Source organism: Platalea leucorodia (genome assembly GCF_965183815.1).
Source record: "Platalea leucorodia genome assembly, chromosome: 9".
Classification (NCBI taxonomy): domain Eukaryota; kingdom Metazoa; phylum Chordata; class Aves; order Pelecaniformes; family Threskiornithidae; genus Platalea; species Platalea leucorodia.
The window spans coordinates 21,912,198-21,937,825 of NC_138831.1; the positions used below are offsets into that span (position 1 = coordinate 21,912,198).

Genomic DNA, 25,628 nt, shown 5'->3' on the forward strand with positions numbered 1-25,628 from the left:
ATCCTTGTGTACCCTAGGGCCAGACTAGCTCTCTTACTCGGAGCAAAGTTATGTTTGACTTCTGAAATAAATAATAAGCACATAAATAACTGTGATGGGAGGTTTGGTTTAAATATATACTTATAAATTCTAGCGTCATTTAAGGACTTACTAGTTCATTATCATGCTTAATTGTTCTGTACTTTTGTAAATTTATAATTTGAATTCAGATATCATGTTTAAAAATCCTTTTTTTCCCCTTAATACAGTACTGAAAAATAATAGAATCACAGAATCATTTAGATTGGAAAAGACCCTTAAGATCATCGAGTCCAACCGTTAACCTAACACTGCCAAGTCCACCACTAAACCATGTCCCTAAGTGCCACATCTACACGTCTTTTAAATACCTCCCGGGATGGGGACTCAACCACTTCCCTGGGCAGCCTCTTCCAGTGCTTGACAACCTAATGCATGCCCGTTTCTGTGCTGCATTACTGTCTGGTTACTCTGGCAGCTCTATTTTTATGTATTCATTTTTATGCAAGAAGTCCTCTCCTGAAGAATTTATGGTCTGGTATTCTTGAATGTGCTGTGTCAAACCCCATTAAGATTTTAAAGCCTCCTAAAGGAAGTGCCTGTAAAGATATATTAGTTTAGAATCATGATTTTGGAAGTTGATAAAATGTGAGAAAATGAGTTAATAAATTTCTACTGAGAAATGTTATAGTCTTTAAAATAAAAAAATGTTTGGTTTGTTTTTCATATTTGGAAAATTAAATGAAGTGTATCTAAATCAAGTTTGTATTCAAGTTTTTTTGATACCTGTGTAAGACCTGGTTTCTTTTTGAGTTAACTTGATAGATACCAGTTTGTCTCTGTAGACAGAATATTTGTTTAGAGAAGATGTGATAAAGTATAAAGATGATATTTTGCAAACTCGCAGCCAGCAAGAAAGCTGGGGGACATGTCTGTCTCCCTGAAATGAGGAACTGTTAGCTTGAGAGAGACTGACCTGAGGAGGATCTCCCTAGACAGGGTGGATTTCATGTATAGATGAGCCCCCTTGGATGAGGTGGGCATGATTCTGTGAGGAGCTGCTTCTGATAGAAGTACTCAGCGTCACCTGAATCCTCTGCTTTGCTCTTTCAGAGCTGTTTCTGGAGCTGAGGGACATTTGTATTGGTAGGAGGTACATCCTTTGTCCTCTTTTGGGGCTGTTTTTCTTGAAAACATTAATTTCTGCTCTTTTACTTGCATTTGCCTGCTTTTCCTTGCTCCTTAGTCCTGTGTTTGCAGTGGGCCCAAAGCTTTTTATAATTGAGGAAATTAACTAGATTGAGTAGAAAGGTACTGTGTCACTGTTAAGGAATTCACAATATTACCAAAACAATAGGTGCCATTCTAAAGATGAACATTAATTCCATGTATCCACTGCTTGTTTTATACTGTAATAGCATCTGGGCATGTGTTATCACTTCAATTAACTTCTAGAGTAAAAAAAAAAGTTTAAATTCCAATTCAAATTCCATATGCAGTATCATAAAAATAATCCTGTAGCACTAGGAAGTAATTGTTACATGCTTACAATACTGTCTTCCTTAGAGCTCTTAGTGTGATACTGCTCCCTTGGGTATCTTTCTCTTGCTATGCAGCTCTCTAGGGTTTACTGTATATTTAACTGCATTTTTATCAGTATAGGCAGTTTTAAGCTTTTAAGTATTGTGTTCTTATTTTGCAGGTTATACCTGATCAATTCTCCTGTGGTAAGAGCAGAAAATCTGAGATTTAAGGAGGAAGGAGTGAGGGATATACTGAAGGATGTCTTCCTGCCCTGGTACAATGCATATCGCTTTCTAGTTCAGAATGTTCAAATCCTGCAACATAAGGTACAGATCTCTCAAGCATGGAAAAGCAAAGTGGAAGGGGCTTTGTGCTTTTTCCACTGTTAGAGTGAATTAGCATCGTAGAGAAATTTAGATTGGAAGGGAAGTCTGGACTGACTCTGGAGGTCATCTGATCTTTGCCTCCTTGTTCAAAGCAAGCCTGACTTCAAAGTTAGATCAGGTTGTATATTCTTGCTGTTAATTTCTGTGGGGTTTTGCTGTTTGTACTCTATTTTATAAAGCTATAATTGCCCTGCATCTTTCTCTTCTTGACCGAGCTTACTATTATGTAGAAAGGAGGAGTGGAAGGTAGGGGACTGTCAAGACATAACAGACATCATTGCTGAGATTAGGGTGCTCTTGATTCCCTTTTATTTGAGATAAATGTGATGCTATTGCATTCATACTCTTGAAATTAGAGAACAAGATAGGGACTTTGTGGGATTAATGCATACTAAGCAATTATCTGCTGCTAGTCACCTTGCTGGGAATGCCAGTTAAAAGCCAGGTACCACATGTGCTTGAAGGAATCCTTCTGAAATGTCCATACTAAACCTTGTTGGTTTTCTAGTAATTGTCTTGTCAGTGTTTGTGTAGTAGCTTGGAGGCAGTAGGTGTCACTAATACTGCCTTGAGTGCTGCTGCTGCTTTTTCTTTGCTGTTACCCCACGTCACGTAGTCAGGCATGGCTACATCGTGGGATGCCGTCCGAGGATGGCATCCGGACTGCAAGTTTCTCTGCACTGAGAACATTGCTTAATAGCCTACAGATTTAACACAAATAGAACTGCAAATAAGTAATGAAAAGAAAGTTATTTTCAGTGGTGGCTGCTGTGACAATTTCTTGAGCTAACTCGTTTACTGTGACTTTAATTATGAATCTGCATAAAAATGTTTAACTTGGGAATACTTGGTACTGAATACATTAGCCACAGCAAGAAGATTGCCTTCTGTAACATGACAGTTAATTTTTTTAGAAGTTATATTTAAATGCAACTTAGAAAAAAAATGAAGAAATGGAATGGAAAGAAAGGTAAATCATCATAAAACCAATAATGCTTTAGACTTGTAGATTACATTTGAAGTCTACTAAAAAATGCTGGGTGAGTGACATGAGTTTCTACACTTTCAGAATGAAGGCAAGATTAAAATTTCTTTCTTACAGTAATTTTTAATTTAAATTGAAGATTTTATGTGTATATTGTATAGTTTCTGTTGAAACCAATGTTAATCTTTCAGCTGAGATTAACGATAGAAGGTTACCACTTGTTAGTGCAGACTTTTATGGGAGAGTGGGAACTAAGCGAAAAAGTTCAAACCTTGTACTATGCATGAAATTACAGTGGCAGCCTAATCACTGTGGAGAACTGCCATTTGAAGCAATAAAGGCAGCTGACTTCAATAAATAGTACAGTAAATAGCTGACTTAAATAAATGTTTTTTTCTTTTTAACAACCCGTTTTGGGAAGAAAGTCTGGTAACTTCAGATCCTAATATTTAACAAATCTTTTCTTAGGATCCCTAGACAGCATTCATCAGACAAACTTACTCATTGCCCCAAAAATATACTTCAGTTTTTCCTGTTTGACCTTTGAATTATCTAAAGTGTGCTTTGTAGCTTTTTGCTGTGTTCCCATTAAATCTTGCAAGATCAGCCAAATTGGGGATGGAAGACCCCAGTGGAAAATAGAGGTGATTAAGCAGATAGTTTTGGTAACTCAGCAGATGTAATTTTTCTTTCTAAATAGAGTGAAACCATTCCTATGCACCATATTAGGCAAAAGAATGTGCTGTTGGAGGTGATAGTGCTTAAATTAGATTTCATGCACAGACTTAAACAACTCTTTCATTGTATTCTGCTTCCTGCAAGAGAGAAACTACAATCCCAGTGTTCTGGGTGTAGTCTAATAATAATTTTATGCTTACTGTAATTACCACAGTAACTGTAGTTGGTTAAATGATTGCTGACCTCACACTGGGATTGCTGCACTTCTGGGTGTGCAGCTGCATTTCTTTCCTAAGAATCTTCTCCTTTATACTATGTAAGCGGATGGATAATTACTGGGTCAAATAATCCAAACAGATTTTTTTCATCTGGACTCTGAGGAAAGGGAAAGTCTGCAGACTCTTAAAACCAGATGTTAAATACTGTTTGTAAATCTGAAAAAAATAAACAACCCTCTGTTTTCAACCAGTCATAAGAACATTCACATGGAAAAGAGTCCGACTGTAGGCACTGACAAGTGTGCTTACTTGTGGTCTTGCTTGCAACGCACTACAGAATCAGCAAAGTGTTATGAAATTTCTCGGATGGGTGCAAACATCAGTATTCTGGAAAGCAACAAAATGCACTATATGCATGTTGGATGCCTAAAAATTCCACCTGTTTCTTTCAGGTTGTTACATTCTTCTGTTTTAATCTGTTGAAATTGTCACATGCTCTTAAAAAATAATTATATTGTTTATATGCCCTTTCCCTGAATAGAATTCATTTTCCTAGTATATTCCTTGTAAATGCTTCAGATCCTCCTAGATGAAGGCATTATGTAAATTCAAGAGTCCTATCCTGTTTCTGGGAGCTATGACTTATACTGCAAATAGGGAAAAAACGACTGCATACCGTTGTGTGCTGTACTACTTTTTATCTGGTTTAAGAGATCCAAATAACTGACCTCCTTTGTAATTGAAGGTATGGTGTGGTGAAGTCAGCAGCAGTGGAAGTCAGGTTTTCCTTAGCTATTTCTCTAACATACATGTTTCTGGAATTTAATGTTCTCTCTTAGGAAACCAGTGTAACACAGTGAAGGTGACAAAATATTAGTGGCTGACAGGTGGTTTGATATAAAGGTTTGAATATATACCCTTATGACTTGAAAATGTGTTTTGTCTTTTTATGTTGATGATAGGATGAGGGGAGAGAATTCCTTTACAATGAGAACACTGTTAAGGAAAGCAATAACATCATGGATAAATGGATTCTTTCTTTCACCCAGTCACTCATTCAGTTCTTCAAAGCTGAAATGGCAGGTATGCATATGTTTGGTCGGGTGTGTGTACAGGTCTTTAATTTTGATTAGAGAACTAGCCATTTCATCCAGACATTTCCAGATTCCACATGAGACTTACAGTTCAGATAAAAGGAAGGAAATCTTTAACCAGCTACCATAATACATGGAATGCTGCTTACATGGGTGTTAATACAGATTTTTCTATACTTGTTCAGGAGACTTCAAAAAATGATGAGGCTTTTTTTTGTCACGGCTAATCCTATGAGCTCAGGGATGTAGCTTGTTGCTGTAACATCATATTTTGCAGTGGTTGGAGCAATTAATATTATTATAATAGTAACTGAAGGACAGCAGTGAAAAGGAAGCCAAACAGAATTTGGGGAAGCTGTAAAAAAGGATAAAATGGGCAGCACTCATGTCGGCTAAATAAAATAATTTTGAGAGGTACATGACCATGAGGAATAAATTTCCCCTGCATAGTTCCATAGAGAGGGTTTCTTTGTAATCGTATTGGGAGTGTGTGCAGCAGGACGGAATAGCATTAGGATATTGCATAGCTGTAAGAAGATACTCTCCGGTTTTTTCTTCCTGCATGTTGTCTTTTTCATCATCCCATACCTTTCAATGTTCACATTATATTAAGACAATATTAATTGCAAAGAGAAGGTGCTTCAAGAGCCCCCTGAAGTAGTTGGTCTGATCCAGTACGCTTACAAACTTGCAGATAAAGTCACAATGGTCTTTGAAGAGGTTTTGGTGCCTTTAAGGGCACTAAAAACCTAGATATTGGAAACAAGGTCACTTTTGCCATTGTAGTTCCTGTTTATGAATAAAAAACAACCCCCCCTAAGCCTGTGATCTTCAGTTGCCCTCAGAAGAACTTCTAGAAGCCTTCCGCAGGTGTGCTTGGGCTTGGGGAAGGAAGGTATTAGTGGGATAACAGATAATGAGGAAACAGCTAAATGCCAGATCTGAGTTTATGAGGACACACGACAGTCCTCCTCTGCTTCAGTCATCTCTTGTATTCCTCCCCTCTTAGACTGGCATGATGTTCACTCTCACCAAGATCAGTAAGATGAGTTTATGTTGCCTACAGTAGATAAGGCAGGTCACTTTGGTAATAACAAAATTCAGGTGAGGTCATCTAAGAACATTTCATTAAAGGAAGAAAGAATCCTCAAGCTACCAAATCCAGGAATATGATAAAAGCTGTCTATTGTTGATAAAAACGTGGCCTCTTCCTACAAGTTTTGTCCTTGAAATTTGATGGTGGCATGTGTTGAGTTCATGTGTTGCCGAACAGAAATATGCAGAGCCTATGAAAGTTTACATGCTGCATGTAAAGAGGCAAACACTTTGAGGGACAGTAGAAAATTCGATTGTGTGTGTGTACCTGGAATCTTGGATTAGTGCATGGTTTAAACAGAAATAGTATTTGCAGGAAGATGAGCATGGGCGTAGAAAATTGAATTCTTTGCTCTGGATTTCTAAGAGAAAGATGGAGCTAATAAAAAGGGATGTGTCAGCTGACATCTTTACAAAGCAAGAAGATCCTTTTAAGCAGGAGAAGAAAATTCCCGTTGGAAAATGACAACATAAAGACTTTCAAGACTGTAGTGTTGGTATTAAATGCTATTGTCTTGTGTTAGATGAAGATAACATAATATGCGCATCAAATGGGTGACACATCTCATTTGGCAGTGATTAATAAACATGATTTTTCAATTTATTTTTCTGCATAAATGCTGAATTCAGTCAGACAGATACTAGTGAGATGCAGTAAATTTGTGTACTGTGACACGATACTCTTATGGTTTGGCATTTTTTAAAGATTTTCTGCTTCATATGACTCAAAGTAGGAAAAATGTCAGGAAGAGGCAAGGGAAGATTATAATGGTGACTGATAACCTCAAATGCTAGGTCAAGGAGATAAATACACTACACAAGCTTCATTTTAGAACCCAAGACTTTGAAAATAATAATAGTAATAATAATAATGAAAAAAATAAACAAATGCAGAAGCTGTTATAGATGTGGCATGACGCGAGCAAAAATAAATTATTTGTTCGCCAACTGTTGCCATACAAGTCTGTTACCTGCAAGATGCATAAAAAAAATTTCTCTGCTGTGTATAAAACATAGCTGAGGCAGTAGTGTTGAGGTGATATTTGTGCACTATCTGTCAAAGAAATGGCCCAGTCTGCACCGTAACGTGCTGTTCCTGCAACTGTGTGTGTGATTGTGAAAAGGCTTGAAACTCTAAATGGCAAGGAGACAACGCTAAACAGAAAAATGTTACAATTGAGCTTAGCTTCTTCCATTTCATCAAGTGTATTTTATAGTGGAGCTAAATTTTACACCGATTGCCTGCCTCTAGAAAAATGTTTCCATTAAGTAAAACTTATGTTAATTTTGCCCCAGTTTCTACTAGCAGTTTGAATGGCCAGCAGTATTTCAGCCTAAATGGATTCCCTGTCAGTTTGGTACTGACCATGCTTGAATAGACTGAGGGTGGGAAGGGGAACATACCTGTGCACACTCCAGCTTTGGGATGCTTTAGAGAAAAACTTTGGAAAGGTATAACAACCCTCTGCTAATCCTGGCTTGGAGAGAGCTTTTGACTTCCTGGAACATGTGCAATTGGAGACAAGGAGACAACACGTATCAGAAAGCAGCATCATTTCAGTTATTCATGGAAAATTGGGAAAAGTTCAATGTGTTTGAAACCATATGCATGTGTATGTGTAAGAAGGTTTTTGCTGTTGCACGTTATCTCTGGTTTAGTAGGTGCCCAAAATTGGAGCTTTAGACATGCTCTCTTTAGAAGTACTGCAATTTAAGTACATGTGTGCCAGTAACCTCTTCAGCAGCAGCTGGTGTAGCTAACTTAGCTTTGCTTTGATAATAACACGCTTATCCAAATGAATTATGAGCTATTGAATAGTAGTATAGTTTCTCCACTAAACCTCATCTTTTATGATAGAAACTTCTGGGATTTGGGCCCTTTGATAAATACGGCAAGTAGTAAGATACTGGGAAGATATTATGGAAAGTAATAGGGCAAACAATCCTTTGTGTTTTAATGGGCGTTAAAATTCTGTATTTAAAAACAGTAAGCCTTATTATGCTTTTTTTCCCTTACTTAAGTGCCCAATACAAGAAATTATTTTACAAAACAACTTTTCTCCTGATGACTGAAATTGAAAGAAGTGTGTGTGTATGTCTCTGTGCATGTGTGTGCGCACACATTTCCATGTACGTGCATGCCTTTTCCTTGAGTCATGAAAACATGAGGTTTCACAATTTGATTTATGAATCATAGAATTATAGAATCATTAAGGTTGGAAAAGACCTCTGAGATCATCGAGTCCAACTGTTAACCTAACTGCCGGGTCCACCTCTAAACCAGGTCCCTAAGGATGAACTGGGATTACAGCTATTGAGGGGAGAAATGCATGTTTCCAGGCTAACTTGAACCTCTTGTTAAAGATACGCTCTCCCTGAAGGGTGGGGTTTTTGAGTTTTTTTGTTTGGTTGGTTTTTTGTTTTTTTTTGTTTGTTTTTTGTTTTGTTGTTGTTTGTTTGTTTGTTTTTAACCAGTCTCCTAACTAGATAATGCATAGCTAGAAGAAAGCTGGGAATTTTTTAGGAATACAAACTCCTGCATAAATGATGTCTTCCCCACCATGGCATGAATCTTCTGAGCATTTCCTTTTTAGGTTTAAATACCAGTACTCTGCCTTTAAAAACACTTCTATTTTAGAAAATGCAATGAAAAGTGTGGTGGAGCTTTTAAAGCAAAGATCCATTTTATTCAGTAGCTGCATGATTAATGAAACTGATTAGAATAGAGATCAAAAGGCTCTTTGCTTTTAGAGAAGTTATACACAAGTTTTTCCTTAGAAAACCAGGTCCTATTTAAGGTCTATCCCCACCCCCCCCAATTCTCTCGCAAACAACTGGAATTTGTTTTCCTAGTTGCATAGTGATGCTTGTGATGATCTTCTTTTTCGTGTTGGCAGTCCTCCATGCTTTTAAGTTACACAGAACTTGAAAATACAGCCATGTTTATCATCTTACCTCATCAGGCTTGCTGTTACTTTACATTCTTTTAGCCTACTGTATTACTTAGAAAAATAATAAAAAATTGCAATTAATTCGGGGAGAATTGATTGAAATAGGTGTCCCATTTTAAATCTGGTGAACAAAGAAAACATTGGCAGTAATTAATAAAATTTTATTGTATGATTCTACAATAATTTCTGTTAAACTTCTAGTGACTTGGCTGTATTTACAGCATGTGCAAATCTAGGATTTGCCAAATCCTTTGCGATTAATAGTCTTTTATCCACTATCCTCTTTACGAGTCAGATAAAAGCATAAGGCTTCCATAATGCGTGTTTGTGTAGGATTAGGGAAGCAATTTGGTGGTAGATGTGTTTGTCTTGAAGCATGAGAATTGATGACGTGCAGTTTTAAAATATGGTTTTAACATAATATTATGTCTAATCACTTTTTCGATCTTACTAACATACGTGCTTCTGCTCAAGTTTTATATTGAACACCAGAGCTATAAATGATAATGTGTTTCTTTAAGTGAAGAGCTTGATGCAAAGGGCAGATATTAACTGCAGTAAACATTTTTCCTTCTAGCTTACAGGCTGTACACTGTAGTCCCTCGATTAGTGAAGTTTGTTGATATTCTGACCAACTGGTATGTTAGAATGAATCGCAGAAGACTAAAGGTAGGTATCGACTTCTGCAGTCTTGTGCTGTAAAAGAAATCCTAGTAGTCTATGTTAATTAATGCATAGCAGCTTCATGGTGTTACACAAAATCTTTATGCTGCATTTTAAATTATATCAGTTTGTACCTGATAGTGGGAATGAGAAGTTAACATTTTTTCCTCCTCTTTGCTTTATGAGGAAAACCAAACAAACAAAATGCCCAGTAATTCTCTTTCACTTGCTGGATGGGATTGAGCAAAATGAATACAGTTTGGAAAACCAGTTTATTGTATTAACATAGGAAATTTTTGAAGTTTATTGAAGTGCACTTACTGATCCTAAAATTGCAGTTGTTTTTTTCTTGGTGAATCCTTTGAATAGGGCGAGAATGGGACTGAAGACTGCATTATGGCCTTGGAAACCTTGTTTAGTGTTCTGTTCTCCATGTGCCGACTTATGGTAAGGGAATTACAGCCCACTATAACTATTTGACATTTTTAATGTAGTTAATCTAAAAGCATGCCTCTTAGTGTCTGAGCTCACCATAGAAACTAAGGGTACAGAGAATGAACACATGGGGAGAAAAACTATATTGCTACTGACTTGTGTAGCACGGTTCATTTTCCACCTCCCCCTTTTATTTGCTTATCTGCCCCATGGTGCTATGAAGAAGGCAAATATCACCTGACTGATAAAGAGACATTATGAATTCTTACCTAATGCCGAAAAGTTATATGTAAATATCAGGAAGGAGGTGAATAAGTAGTAGCAATTTCATCATTTATTTCAATCTGCATTTTGAATAACGTCACAGTTCTGCATTGAAGACACTGTGTAAGCATTGTTTTTGCTGAACTGTCCTTATGCAATTCATAAGTATTACTGATTCATAATGTACAAACAATAAAGAAAAGATGATGATTGAATGCAACATTACAGGCACCATATACTCCATTTATCACTGAGCTGATGTACCAGAATCTGAAGACACTTATTGATCCGGCCTCAGTTCAGGAAAAGAATACTGAAAGCATCCACTACCTCATGCTTCCCCAAGTGAGGTAAGAGACAGCTGTTATGTGGCAAAATAGGGGTTTGGTTTGGTGGGGTTTTGGTTGGATTTTGGGTTTTTTTTTGCTTTTCACAGAACAGTGCTCCTTCACTTACTTGTGTTTAAAAACACTTTTGCATAGCAAGAAAGCAAGCTGCTTTAATAATGTGAATATTCCTTTGCATCTGGAAGAATTTTAGGATGATAGTTAATACATTCTTTTCTATAAGCAAAAAATATTTAAGTTTTGATTAAGCTCTGATTAATATTAGTCTCTGCTGTAGGAGAACATTTCAGTAGCAGTACACTTCACACCCTACTCTCAATGTTAGCTGTGAATTTTCTTTTCGCTGCACATTTAGGCAGCAGACTTGTGCTAGGTTAAAGAATTGTAGATAGGAAGGAAAACAATTAGGAGGAATGCATGTTCCCAACTCACAACATTTTCTTCTTATGGTGGGCAAGGAATATCCTTTTTACTCTTCAAAATGCATGCTGACTAGAAGCTATAATGCCTACCTGTGAAGGGCCCAAAAGGATTATAAAACTTTCTTGTGGGCCCTACATGTGCATCCCCCTATCTCTAGGCCTTTCTTAGTGAATGCTGATGCCAAATCCCATGTGGATTGGAATTACGGTTTTGTGTGCATCACATACAGAGCCAGCAGAGTGAGTTCTTTTGGCTTCAGATCAAGAATTTAGACCATTGTCCAGAGATTGCCACTTCCTTGTAAGAGGATACATCATATGAGAGAGCTTTCCAGACAGATAATTTCTTTGGATGCTGATGGGCGAGGTTTTTTTGTAAGTGCCAGTGTGTCTCAAAAAGGTTTGGGTCCACGATGGTTGTACTGGATATATGCTCTGGGTTATCCATAGTATCAGCTCAACCCAGGTAGCTCTTGACAACTGAAGTTGTTTTGGTTTGGTTGTTGGTTGTTTTGGTTTGTTTTTTTTAAATCCATCTGAGAGACACACTAGTATTACAGTAATCAGTTGCTCGTTAAGGCCTTGGTGCTATGTTAGTGGGTTATGTTAGTGTCTGCATTGCAGTCTGCTGTTAGTCACTGAATGCAAGAGAAGCAAACTTTTTCCTTTTGCATTGCCACTCAGTTTGAAAACCCTCAAGGACAAGGGAGCTGACCTTGATGCTTTACGTGCCAGTTTAAAAATTTAAACCTTCTAGTAATGGTGTTTCTTTTATGGATACTATATCCTTTGAGGAAGGTGTATGTTCTTTTTGATAGCTTTAACAGTGAGAGTTACTGCAACAAGGACTTTGAGATTGACATAATGATAGTGCTGATTTTCTGTTCCCTGGGAAAGTGCTGTAAAGAATATGTAATCAAAGAATGCAAAACTCATCAGTGAGCTATCAGAAATGGTTTTGAGCTTCTGTAGAAAGGAGTAATGGAAGGCTAGTGAGCTATTTTCAGGAACTCAGTTCAGGCTTGGGCTTAGCATGAGTGTTTAAGAGTGGCTTAGTCACTTTTTATTCCTGTTAGTGCTAACTGACTTGCTGCTGCATCATGCAAACATATGATGTATTTGAGTGGCTTGCACGTCTTTCCTCTTTGTCTTTGTTTGGATTTTTGTCTGCTGCTAGTTTGTGTAATTTACTGAATCCCCTACATATCAATTGTTCTCTTTGTCAGATAAAAAGACATGTTTTCAGAACTAAATTGTTGTTGAAGTTTGAGTTTCACCTTGAGTTGCTAAGCACATCATTGCATTTTTCTTTGAACATTTTTCTGATGACTGCATAAGGACAATATTGTCAGTTAAGAGACATTTTTTGATGCAGTTACAGAAAATACTACTTTAACAATATGATGGGTATGTACAGATAAAGCTAAGGGACATGGCCACTTTCACAGCTGAACTTGACTCAATACCTGTGTTACAAATACAAACCCCATTGAGGTATTACTTGGTTGCTTGGTGTCTGAATAGATTGGTTGCATTAAATTTTGCGGATGTGCATGCAATCTATGAAGACTATTCTCATTTTGTGGCTCCATCATGTTGTTAAGTAATGGCAAGTAATACTGAAATACTGCCACATTATGCTATATGAATCTTTCGGGAAGCAAAATCTTCTGTCTCACAATTTGCATGTTTCCAAGTTTTTGGAGGACCATCCTTAAAGACTGGCTTTTGGAAGAACAAAAGCTTTAAAACAGGTAGTAACATCTTAATCAAAGCCCTAATGCAGAAGATGGGGATACTTCAGTTCTAAGTTTTGCTCCACCAGTTCTGTTTTTCTGGATAATCCTTACTGGATGCATGGTTTTCATCCCAGTACTTTTGCTACTTATATTACAGCAAGCAGCATTGTTCATTTTATTCACAACTGTCTTTTGAATCAGTACCTCTGGTTTTGATATGACACTTGTGCAGTTTTAAAGAAGCTGCTCAATTTACGCAGCTACTCAAGAAATCAAGAAAACCACATTTTCAGAACTGTTGGCTGCTAGTACATTTGAAACAAGATGCGATTGTCAGCTCACTCAAAAAAACCCCAAACAACCCAATCCCCCCTCCCCCCCCCAAAGGCAAAAACCCCTCCTGACCCTGCGTTGCCTCAAAATGGAAGGGTGTTAAAATGATGAAGCCAGGAAAGATGACAAGACTGTCTAAAACATCAAGCTAAAATATCTAGAATTCCTGGAAAAGATTATAAATTGAGATCCAGTGAGTTGGTTGCATTATAAGTATTTCATTGTCATTATAAGTATCCTATTTATAATATCTTTTTGCATCTTCTTATGATATTACTAATGTAAATATTACTTTTTATTGGATATTAATAGAACAGGTAGTGTGACTCAATCCATCATCTCCATCTTGTGAGATGTGCTAACAAAAGATGATTTAAAAATAGCTCTGTTTTTTGTTTTCAGCAAGTTATTTCCTCATCATCTTCTACACAAAGAGAGAAGAAAAAACTGTTCATTTTTCAAATTGCCCCAAACAGGGCATAATTGAGTCTCTAGTAGGAAATTTCAGAGAAGGGGGTAAAATGTTTTCAGTGTGCTCAAACAGATGCAATGAAAATGAAGCAATGTAATGTTTCCTTTTTAATCTAGGGAGGATCTCATCGACAAAAAAATTGAAAGTGCCGTTTCTTGTTTGCAGTCTGTTATTGAGCTTGGACGAGTAATCAGAGACAGAAAAACCATTCCAGTAAAGGTCAGAACTCTTTAACACCTCTTATCAATACCTTGGGAATGTGCAATAGCTTTGTAACTTTGGGATAAGCCTGGGAAAATTGAATAATTAAGTTTGGAATACCAAACAAGAGTTCAACAATAAAATACTTCAAATGATAAATAATTATTTCTGAACTTCTTTGTTTTCAGTTGGGAGGACAAAAGTTTCTTTTAATTTTCTTTTTTTCCTTCTCCCCAGTATCCTTTGAAAGAAGTAGTTGTTATCCATCAAGATCCAGAGGCTCTGGAAAATGTCAGATCTTTAGAGAAGTACATACTCGAGGTAAGAATATCATGAACATGATGCTTAACTGGATTGTGTATGTCAGTTACCTAAACAAACAAAACCCTAACTTTCCATGTTGACAATATTAATAACCCACTAGGTAAAACTAATTTAAAAGAGAATTGTAATGAAAGGGGATATCAATGGGTACTGTGTATAGAAATGAAGGTAAATGGGTGATGATCCTTAGGCAGTCAGTTGTGGTATTGAGAAACACTTAGTTGCTCAAACTGACCACATAGGACTTCTTTAATGAATAATTAAGAGGCTATTAGAAATGTTCTTTTTCGTGATCAGTGAAAGGAAAAAACATTTTCTGAATAAAAATAAGACAATATTCAACTACATGTTGTCAAAGAGATGGACTGCAAAATTTGTGATCCTTCAGTTAAAGGGCATTAAAAACAGTTTGACAGTAAGTAGAGGGTTGATGGAGAGAAGGAATTCCATGTAAGGGAGAACAGGGGACCAGTCAAGATTTTTGCAGGATGTTGTTTAGGATATAAAATGTCAAATAAATAAGATGTTAGTCTATACAATTTCTTACACTCATCTGCTCCTGTATGCCACTGTAATACTCTCTTAATGTGTGTCCATTAGAGAAATGCAGCCTGCCCTACTTCTAAATCTTTGTTTGAATAAAAGCCCCGTCATTCAAAAGAAAAGTAACCCTTCTTGGTTTTTTGAGCATAACTTCTTGAAATTGGCTGCACTTTCTGGTTTTATTCAGTCATGTAAAAATCCATAGTATTTTAAGAAGTGAAATGAAAAAGGAGTTTGTTTATAAATAAACTGCATTTATTTGTACGTTTATCCTATAAATAAATATTTTAAACTTCAGTACTGCATTTCAGAAATTGTAGTGAAGGCACAAAGCCTATTACTTTTTGATTGCTTAAAAGAGTGTAGAGTGGGCTTTTTTTAGTCTTTATGTTCAATTAAATTTCATTACAAATAGACTTTATATGCATCTTCTTTCACATCTCTGATGTACAAGAGTACAATCAAACAGTAAGAGGGAATAGTGAGAGGGAAGAGTGTTTCAGCTACAGTGATGAATTTCAATGACCCATGGTGTTTTGATTCAAAAAGAAAAGGAAAAAAAGAGCTACTATGCCAGTATGCCTTTGAACTTTTTTCTAGGTGTTGGGGCCTTCAAAACATCTTGCAAACCAGTGGTTCTTACTACTTAAATCTGTCGTGATCATGCATTTGATATCATGAGCTATGCTATGTGTAATTTCTCAGTGTTAGCAGCCTAGGGGCTTTATAATTGCTTTGCTGAACAGGAAGTTAGAGGTAATAATATCTCTGTTGTAAGACCGGAGGCCTTTTAGAACCACTCTGGAAGGCAGTGAGGGAAGAAGGAAGACTGGTTAAACAATGCTGTTCTTTCTGAACAGTCCTAATTTCCTCTTGCTGCAGTAGTCTCTTGTTGGGATAGATGATCACTTTTCACCCAGATGTTTCATTGTGTTGCCTGGGGAGATATATCGTGACTTCATCTTTGTAACTGTATGTGTTTCGGAGAGGAAAGAATTGCATTTTGAATAGCAGCTCTTTGCTAAGACAGCAGAATTCTAAAGGGAACTGATTTGGTGTTGATATTGGGCAGAATGCATGCATTAGACTTGAATATAAATTGGGGATTACTTCATAACAATAATTTCTGTATATTAGTCTGTCTGGATTTTCACTTGAATCCTTCAATTATGCAATCGTGTTGTATTTGTCTGGGGCTCTTAGTTCAATGAGGCAGAATACACGCAAGCTTTTCTCTCGGATGAGAACTGAAGGAGCAGTCTTGCAAAACAAAATCACCTAGGTAATTGTTCAGATGGTCTTCCCCATTCAAGACCTCCTGATAAAAAGGTTTCTGAGGAAGGGATACTAGCCTCAATGCAAGGTCCTTGTTAGAGAAGTTAAGTGCAATGTAATACAAAAACTAACAACCACCCAAAGCATTGACTTCCTTTACTATTACAAGAGATTTCATGTAGAAGTCTTAATACAGTTTCTGAATGGCTGTGAACTTCAAGCTTAGCCTTCTCATGTTTTGCCCTCTCAAATCTACTTGTTTGAAACAATCTCTGTTTAGATGAGCAAAAACCAGAAGAAAAAAAGTTTTGAACAGCAATTTAGTTGTACATCTGCAAAGTTTATGAAAGACTTCCTTGCCTTCCCTCCCATGGTACCTTCACATCTGCAAAGGCGAGCCATAGGGTGTACTTTTCATTATCCTCTGAAGTCTGCCCTCTTCCTCTATTTTAAGTGCTTGTGGCAGATATACTAAAACCAGATTACCCTTACAACTTAATTCTTTGTCCTAATTTACCTCCAGCATACTTCCCAGGCTACTGTCATATTAGTGTATGGCTTCTATGTGTTCAAGTACAGTAATTGGTTGGGAAATGTAGGGATTCTCCACAGTTCAGAGTCCATCCACAGCACTGACGCATTGAATCTGACATTGCAGAGGAACTTTGTCTCATTTCTGTCTTGAGGAAATTCTTACCATGTTGTATGACCTTAGGACATCTGTACTTCTTAGATCTGATTTAATATAGGACTGGTGGGTTCAGCAATCTCTCTTTAGTTTGTGTTTCTGTTTAATGGCCTCTGGATTATTAAATAAAATGTATTTCACTAATAATTGACTTTTGATCTTCCTGTCATCTTTCATTTGTCAGAATCTGTCACTCTCCAGAGCAGTTTATATACATTCATGACAGAGTCAGTTCTAATGGCTATACTAATGCATGCTGGTAGTACGTGAAGCATAAGGTTACGATGCTTTACATTTAATGGATTTTTTTCTTCCATAAGTGTTTGTAACATTTTGCATTCTCTAAAGCCAGTTAAATGGGTCTTCAGAGATAAGTGAGATAAGTTCTTTTTGTATTATAATAACCACTGGCAGTACAGTATCTAAGGATTTTTTTTCCCTTGTCCAGAAATGGCATGGCCCTTATCATACGCCTGTCCTTGGTAGGTTGAGGATCCTTTCTTCCTTTCAATAAGGTATCTTCAGAGGGCTCTGTAACAGAAGATCTAGTCACGTGCTTAAAATGTGATGTAACTTTTTTAGTTCAAGTTGTCATTGTCAAGATCAGCTGCTTTGCCTTGACAAAGAGAACAAAAATCTGCATCTACTCAAGCAAGATCAACTCACCTTACTTGTCTTGGTGAAAGCAACCATGTCAGTCAAAGAATTCAAGAGCTGACTGAAGCAGCGGAGGATCTCTTAAACTTCTAATTATATTACTCCAGCAATACCATCTTTCCCCAAGCTTAAATATACATCTAGGGAAGGCTTCTAAAAATTCTGCTGGGGGCAACTTAAGAGCACTGGCTAAGGGAGTCATGGCTCAATGCACAAGACTTCTAGATCAGTGTTGTATGCTTCTTGCTTTTAGTTATTGTGGGACTTAAATTCTTAATAATTGTGCACTAAAGGAATTTTAATTAAAAAAGTCTTAGTTGATTTGCAAGTGGGATTGTAAGGCTTTTCTGTCATGTTAGCTTATTGATTATTTCTCTTAGACTTAGCAGTTATGATGCTTTACTTCAGAATTGCTATTATTAATCATTTCAATACCTGGATCTTTTCAATTGCAGAATTTTGTGAAATTTAGGTTAGTGTCTATCACATTTTCTTGATCTGAAAACTGGATTTGTGGATTTTACAGAATCCAATTTTAAAGGAGATGAGGTTTGCTTACTCAAATTACTTCCAAAAAGATAACTGACAAAATTTGCTGTCAGCTTCTACAGCTAGTAAAAGGTAATAAAGGAACCTAACAATTTGATAAATTATTACATAATTGGATTGTACAGAAGTATGTTTTAATTTATATTCATTTGCTACCACAAAGTTAAGGTGTGTCTTATGGGGAGAAGCACATATACATAATACTGTCTATTGTCGTATTTCTATTATGTATCTTAAAATTCAACAAGCTGATGCTGAAGCTTGTTGTTTTACTGTATGTGTTTTACTGTATTGCATAGCAATAAATCTAATTGTTTACTAGGATGGTTCAGAGCTAAAGAGGTCAATGGATACAGGCAGACTGGGTAGTATTACTTGGGCTGTATTTGCAGCTTTGTTCATCAACCTCCTACATATTCAGAGCTTTAGAACCTTTAGTTATTGCCAGAAGTGTGTTTCTAGTAAATCTGCAGGTGCCAGAGGTAATCTGTAAGAAAAATTACACCATTTGATTTCATGCAGTTGCTGACAAAAGAATTTGAAAAATACACTTGTCAGTCCTTCAAAAATTTCATTCATCACTTTTTCAGAAGTAGCTGTAGTCTTTGATCTGCAGTCTTACTCTCTTATCATCAGAACATAGCAAATCATTTAAATGAATGGAATTTAATATTAGAACTGTCCAGAGTATAGAGTTGTCATGCAAAAACGGCCAAGCTTACAAAATGAAATGAATCCACATGGCTTTTAGCAACTGTACACAGTTGCATTTTATTCATTAGGTTTTGAGGCCTTTTACAAGCCTAGTTCAGGACTTCTCTTCCTAACTACTTCCAGTGAAAGGTTTTACCTGAGTAAATTTTACTCTAAGCACAATCAGAATCTTGTTTGCATCCCACCTTTGTATACCCTTCAACTCTCACCCCTATAATAAAACAGAGAAAATTGTCATCTTCATCAAATCTGAGGTCTACCAGTATTTCATAACATTAATGGTGGTGTAGTAATGTAGTAGACAGAGTCCATGAATGGGCTGAATTAACTAATGAATGAACTGTGGCAGTGTGTGGTCCTTCGGTATTTTCTTTCTGACAGTATTACATAAACAATATTTATTTTCCCTTTTAAGACGTTTGCTTAGAGAGCCCAGCCCAGCTGAAGAAGAGCACTGGCATTTCTTTCTCTTTTCTGAGAATTGGGCGTAGTTGGGTTATCAGTTGATCTGATCATGTCTGGAACATGGCAACCAGCTAAAGGCCCTTGTACATATGAATGCCTGAATATACAAGTCTTCCTACTGGCAATGGGAAGGACTGGTTGCCTCAGTTTGTGTGTATGAGACTTGAAAGATGTGTTAAGGAGCTAATTTTGATTTATTGGGAAGATAAAATAAAGAACTATTTTAAGTCAAAGCACTCGACTGAGGCAGATATAAACAGACCTAAGATACAGACTTGCTTTTTTTTGAAGAATCATTCTGTTTTGTTAATTGATAATGTATACAGAAGAATGATTTCCTAATCTAATTGGTATAGAAAACTTGTCCTGATGGAGTTGGCTCGTATGTAATTTATCTAATCAAGCCCAAAGTCATCTTTAAATTTGTGCTGTTTTTTGGATTATAATTTCTTTTTCCCCATGAGGTCGTCATTTACCACTTGTGGGCTCATTTCCAACAGCACCCCATTAAAACTGAATTTCTGAAGTACGTAATTTTCATTAGATTTCCTAAAAGATGTATTAAATAAAATTAGATTCAGTTGTATTCTTGGCTCCTCATGTCAGTAGGACTTCCAAGAGAATTAGACTGTAGTTCAGAGGTTGTATTTAAGCATTACTTCTCAGTCTAAATGTCTAGTCCTGTCATGGTGACGCTACCATTTACTTCTGCTCCCTAAATGACTTTGAGCAGCTTGCTTGCCAAATCGCCTGGTGATTCTGTATCATGTTGATAACAACCTTCTAGTGGAGGTTTAAACACAGAATGTTTCAAGTATTGGGCAGTCTGACAGACAAAACCTGCCAAATTAGTGAAACGTGCTCCAGATATATGCAGGTTTGTACCTTTAGAAGAGTTGCATGTTGGCACTTAAAGCTCTCCAAGATCTGTCCCTGGCATGTTACACTAAGAATAGAGAGAGTGAGACTGCAAAACTGCAAATTTAGGTATCAGGTCCTTCCTTGTGTGTGTTTCTTACTTAGCTTTACAAAGCAGGGAAAAAACAGACTCTCTTGAAGACACAAAACAACACTGGGATACAGTGCTCCTATTTACAGGAGGTATACCAGGACATTATTTCTTGGTGTTATTAATAACGTGTGTAATGCATTTGTTCGTTGGACAGTTGTTCAGTTGGACACAGTTTGCTGTGTATTTTCAAATTTGGCATTGTATGATGGTCATGGTGTGTAACAAAGGGTGTTTTTTTTAATGGTGGTTTTTGTTTTTAATGTGCTTAAGTGATGAGGGAAATATTTGTAATATAAGAAGGTAAGAAATGACTTAGTGGTTTAGACTTGTAGCTCATCTAGCACATTGTGCTGTCTCCTGCAATGGCAAAGTCCATTCAGAGAAAGCACGAGCATCTGGCCACTTCTTGCAGTAGACTCCTGTCATAGTCAGCCATCTGCAGCTATTGTATTAAAGATACTCACGGGCACATGCCTGCCTATTTCCTTTAACATATTTTCACATGTCTACTGTTACGAGCTTAATTCCTTTTGGAACTTGATAGTACGCTCCTGCTTACCTCCTCTCGTGGCATTAAGTTAACTACTTGTTTATCTCTTTTAAACTAATCTCCTACTATTTTCACTGCACACTCCCTTACTTGAGGGGTTGTTTGGGGATTTGGTGGATAAGTTTTACATTCCTTACCCACCTCCTTCATACCTTTTTAAATTTCAATCACATCCCCCTTCCAGTTTCTTCCCTCCAAAAGCAATGCTTTTCTCTTAAATCAGTTGTTCTCTAAAACCTTCTACAGCACCATTATATTTCCCTTCAGATACAAGGACAAAAACTGCACCCGTTACTCATAAAACATAGGCACACCGAAGTTTCTGTAGTGGCAAAATAACATCCTTGGTCTAGGGCCCCTCCTGAAGTTCATGCAACTTTTATAAGCTTTTGGCTGCCCCTGCACACTGATCTTCAGAGTCCTTGTGCTGCAAAGCATAGACAGAAGTTTTTCTGAGCAAGTTGTTTTTCTGTACAGTAAGGACCTAGAATAAACAGATAAGGAAAGAGACAAAATGAGGCAGTAGCATTTGTACAACTTAAAATTGTCGATTATAGTTTTCTGGCTAAATGCATACTGAAAATTTTTAGCAAAATTTTTCTTCCTGAATTTTGCCAGGGCATGGCATACACAGGTAATAGTTTTATCTCTTCAGGCAGTTGTAACAGTAAAGTAAAAAAGGTTGTTGAATAGGGATCTGATTTGAGTTGAGAGCTGACTGGTGTCTATTAATAACAGAGAAATGTCTACCTAAAGGCTGAAGAGGAGGATAAGATCTTCTGCTGAAGGATAGTTTCAGTATTGGTTGGGTTTATTTACTCTTGCAGTGTTCGCAAATTACTTAGTTCATAGAGACAGCCATATAAAAAATTTGCAGCTTGAGACTTGTGACTTCCCTGGTTTTGTAGTCTTTCCACAGTTGTCAGAGATGGCTGTTCTTCAGCTTCATTTTTTCCTCTTGGTGTATTTATATAGGAGCTTAATGTACGTCAGGTGACATTATCTACTAATAAAGATAAATATGGAGTCCGGCTGAGAGCAGAACCCGATCACATGGTGCTTGGGAAGCGTTTGAAAGGTGCATTTAAGCTTGTCATGGCTGCAATCAAAGAGCTGAAGAGTGAGCAGCTGGAGAAATTCCAGGAGACAGGTACGTAGTGGTACAAACCACTGAATAATGGCAATGTTGACCAGAAAAAGATCCAAAATCCTTTGGCTCATCAGGAAAAACATCAAGCAATTGCACTTGATTTGTATATATTAATCAAGCATTTGCAGGAACAGATGCAAAAGTATCCTTCTGTGGGCTTAGGAAAACCTAAGGCCTACTTCCCAGTTATTATCCCTATTAAATTCTATGTTAATGAGAATAGGAGAAAAGTTGTTTTTTATTATTTTGCTGACAGTAGATTAGAAGTGGCCATGTATACTAATCTTACACTATTTTCCTGTTTAAGTGCTATTGTAAGGCCAAAATGAAGTAGAGAGGAAACTGTTCTGTAAGACTGAATCAAATTTGAACTGAGTATATGTGCAATAGTTTATATTCTAAAAGCATTGCTTCAATTCCAGATTTACGGGTAGGTGTGAAGTTTCCAGCTATATCTATTTAGTTAATTGCTTTGATGTAAATTCTGATTTAGTTGAGTATACAGGTTATTTTAAAGTTTTATTCCATTTCATTCAAATGGTACACAAACAGTTGCTGAAGTGTCTGCATTTGAGTGAGTTCTGCTGCCTGTAGAAGTGCTTGTATGAAAAATCTGAATGTGGGATAGTTCAGTGTGTCTTACTAGTGCTTAACTGCTGTTTAAATGTATTGCAAATATATTGCATTTCATGTCTTTGAAGATTGATACTTGTATTAAGCTTTTTAAATTAAATATTTTTTTTCACTCTGATTGTAAGAGATGCTCTTCATCTGCCAATTCTGCAGGCACCATTGTTGTAGAAGGACATGAACTCCATGGGGAAGATCTTCGTCTCATGTATACCTTTGATCAGATTGTAGGAGGATCTGCCCAGTTTGAGGCACATTCCGATGCTCAGGTATTTTATTGGTTATTTCTTTTCTTTCTTTCTTTCTTTCTTTTTTTTTTTTTTTTTTTTTTTTTTTTTTAATAAGGAAAGAGCTCTGCTAGAAGTAATATGAAAATGGTGAAGTGAAAGCTGGGGTGGTTTTGTTTGTTCAGTTAGTTCAATAAATGCCAGGAGCCTACCTTCTGAATTTTGTTAAAGTACTCTCTTCAATATGGTATTTTGTAAGTGAGGAGCTCTATAAAAATGTACCTGAGCTTCTGAGTGAGTTAATACTAGCTTGTTTCAAGTTTTTTACCTATTTAACTGTTTTCTGTGCATCACCTCAGGTTTTAGTTCTGCTAGATGTTACCCCAGACCAGTCCATGGTGGATGAAGGAGTTGCCCGGGAAGTGATTAATCGCATCCAGAAGCTTCGCAAAAAGGTTAGGAAGCAATGGTTTGGAACAAGACATTTTAATTTACTTTTAAGCAATCTTTGGGCAATATGCAGCAGAAACTGACCTTTGCAATTAAACATGAAGCCCTGTATCATTTACTCCTAATATATAGCTTTCTGATAGGACATAAATGATTACAAGTAATTATTTTCATTTTGAATTTCCGTATCAGTAAGTAGCTAGAGTTGAACAATGAGCTTGCTATACATCATCCATAGTGAATTAACTAATTCATTTATTTCACTGAACCTCTCTTGTTTTCTATCTTCAGCCACATAGGAGTGGTTCAGTCCTGGTTAAGCAGCTCTCAGGCCTGCCTGCCTCCTGCCAAGTATTACATTCTGTTCCATCTCAGTTCCAGTCCTGTCAGCTGGGCTGGTGAGAGCTGAGACATCTGAGCCTAGGACTGCTAAAAGAAACGAACTCATGTCTTAGGAAATTGCAGGAGGCATTTCTGGCACTGATTTGTATACCTACATTAATGATTCTGCTCTAAATTGTTCTCATCTTACATAAAAATGATGCTGTGTGAACTTATGTTAAAGCACTTTGAACCAATGTAACTTCCTTCTCTCTACAATACTAATCCAGAAAGAGCTGCACTCAGTATTTCTATTTTGTGCTAAGAAAGCATGGTCACCATGGAGGTGATGATAAGTTGAAAAAGCCTTTAATCTGGAGAGGACATTAAGTAATATTTAACTTGGTATAAAGAATTCTAAAGGTTTTAGAACCTGCAAGTTTAACAGAAAACCCACAAAACAAAACAGTCCCCTGTCCCTTCATGCACATGCACATTGCAAATGTGGAACGTGTTGTTCTATGATATATGTAGGGTTTTCCTACTTGACTAACTTGGTGGCAATGCACTAGAATTTGTGTCCTTTTCAGACTTATGCCTGAAGAAATCTTGCAAGAGCTCTAAATGATGTGTGGAGAAAATTTTCATGGGATGTGTTTTTGGGAAAAGATATCTGTACAGTTAAGACTGTATGAATCTTCAGTATAAGACTGAAAAATGTCAAATTTGTACCAAAATAGTTACACACACATACATACATACGTGTGTGTGTGTGTGTGTGTATATATATATATATATATATACATATATATATACATATATATATAAAAACACGATACAGATTTATATCTGTGTAAAATAAAACCAGGAGGGAATGTGGCCATGAAAAGAAAACTCTCTCATAAGTTACTGGATGATTTAAATTTACTGCTGTCTGGATGTAAGGTCATAATTTATTTTCACTTACATGAATATCAAAATACTTAATCTTGCCTAACAATTAACATGATGCTAATGTGCATTTATTCTGTCATTCTTTCATTCCCACTCCTGTTATAAAAGTGTACACATAATAAAACCCACAGATTCCGGATCCACAGTAACTATTACTGGCATTAGGTCAGTCATTATTTTTAGCAGATTTTAGAAATAAAGTTTTCGTGGTGCTGCTATTCTTTTTCCTTGAAACCACTTTTTTACTGCAGCAGAATTTTGCTCTTCTTCAGCTTTAATAAGTGTACCATTCAAATTAATTGCTGTTTTTCTGAAGTATATGTTAGTATGTGAGATGTGGCAGAACTAGCATGAAAACCTAAGAGCCTCGTCACCACCTTCCAAAACAATCCCCAAATAATCCCAAAATGTCTTGGAGACTGTTGGGTGTTAAGAAAATGTCAATGATTAAGCAATTGTTCAATAAAGAATTGAGGGTTTAATTTCAGGCTAACAGAATGTGTAAATGCTAGTAAAATTCTCGTGCATCAAGCAAAGCTTTTTAATAAATTTGGTAGGCTTTCAGTTCACTAAGGGGGAGAGTTGGTAAATGAATTTGCAAGCAAGACATTTTGAGTAAGGTACACTATACGGTCATTATCTTTTGAAGAAAAAATCACCGTGTTTCAAGTCTCTTTCTTGCCCTTCTGGCAAAACAATTGTTTTATTCTAAATCTTTTGTGGAAACTTTTAACAAATGTCTGGTAAATATCTTTCCAAGATATTTTTTTCTTTAAGTTAACAACTGTCCTTTTAGTTTGTATATGTGAAAGTCATCTTGCTGTCATTAATAGTATATCTGGTGTATCCTACAGCGAAATCTGGTTCCTACGGATGAGATTACAGTGTACTACAGATCACATCCAGAAGGTGACTACCTGGATACTGTTATTAAGGAACATACAGATTTCATTTTTGCAACAATAAAGGCTGCCCTGAAGCCTTACCCGGTGCCTACCTCGAAAGAAGTTCTCATCCAGGAAACAACCCAAGTAAGATGGAAAAAACATTGACTGCATAGTTCATTTTATCATCTGCTTTTAACGGAACCAAGTGCTTCAATTACAGAAAAATTATATGTCAATATTTATTTGTGGAATATAGTGGATATTGTTTCATATTTATAAATTTCCATATTAGTCTTTTTGGTTTAAAAAAGAAAATAGTTGGGTGCTGTTTGTGTAGTATTTTTGAAAATGAAGCTGCATGGGTACCAAAATAAATATCTCCGGTAGTTGTTTGTGTCAGTTTAATA

At 36.6% G+C, this 25,628-nt stretch overlaps 1 protein-coding gene across 1 annotated transcript in view; it reads left to right on the top strand.

The window, feature by feature from the left end:
* Positions 1-25,628, top strand: part of IARS1 (isoleucyl-tRNA synthetase 1) — a 110,182-nt gene that overhangs the window by 68,257 nt on the left and 16,297 nt on the right. Inside the window, exons 19-29 of the mRNA XM_082322249.1 lie at positions 1,721-1,868; positions 4,772-4,892; positions 9,527-9,618; positions 9,982-10,059; positions 10,540-10,661; positions 13,741-13,843; positions 14,063-14,146; positions 21,578-21,752; positions 22,539-22,651; positions 22,969-23,064; positions 25,189-25,365. Of these exons, the coding sequence (XP_082178375.1) occupies positions 1,721-1,868; positions 4,772-4,892; positions 9,527-9,618; positions 9,982-10,059; positions 10,540-10,661; positions 13,741-13,843; positions 14,063-14,146; positions 21,578-21,752; positions 22,539-22,651; positions 22,969-23,064; positions 25,189-25,365 (1,309 nt within the window). The remainder of the gene's footprint in view (positions 1-1,720; positions 1,869-4,771; positions 4,893-9,526; positions 9,619-9,981; positions 10,060-10,539; positions 10,662-13,740; positions 13,844-14,062; positions 14,147-21,577; positions 21,753-22,538; positions 22,652-22,968; positions 23,065-25,188; positions 25,366-25,628) is intronic.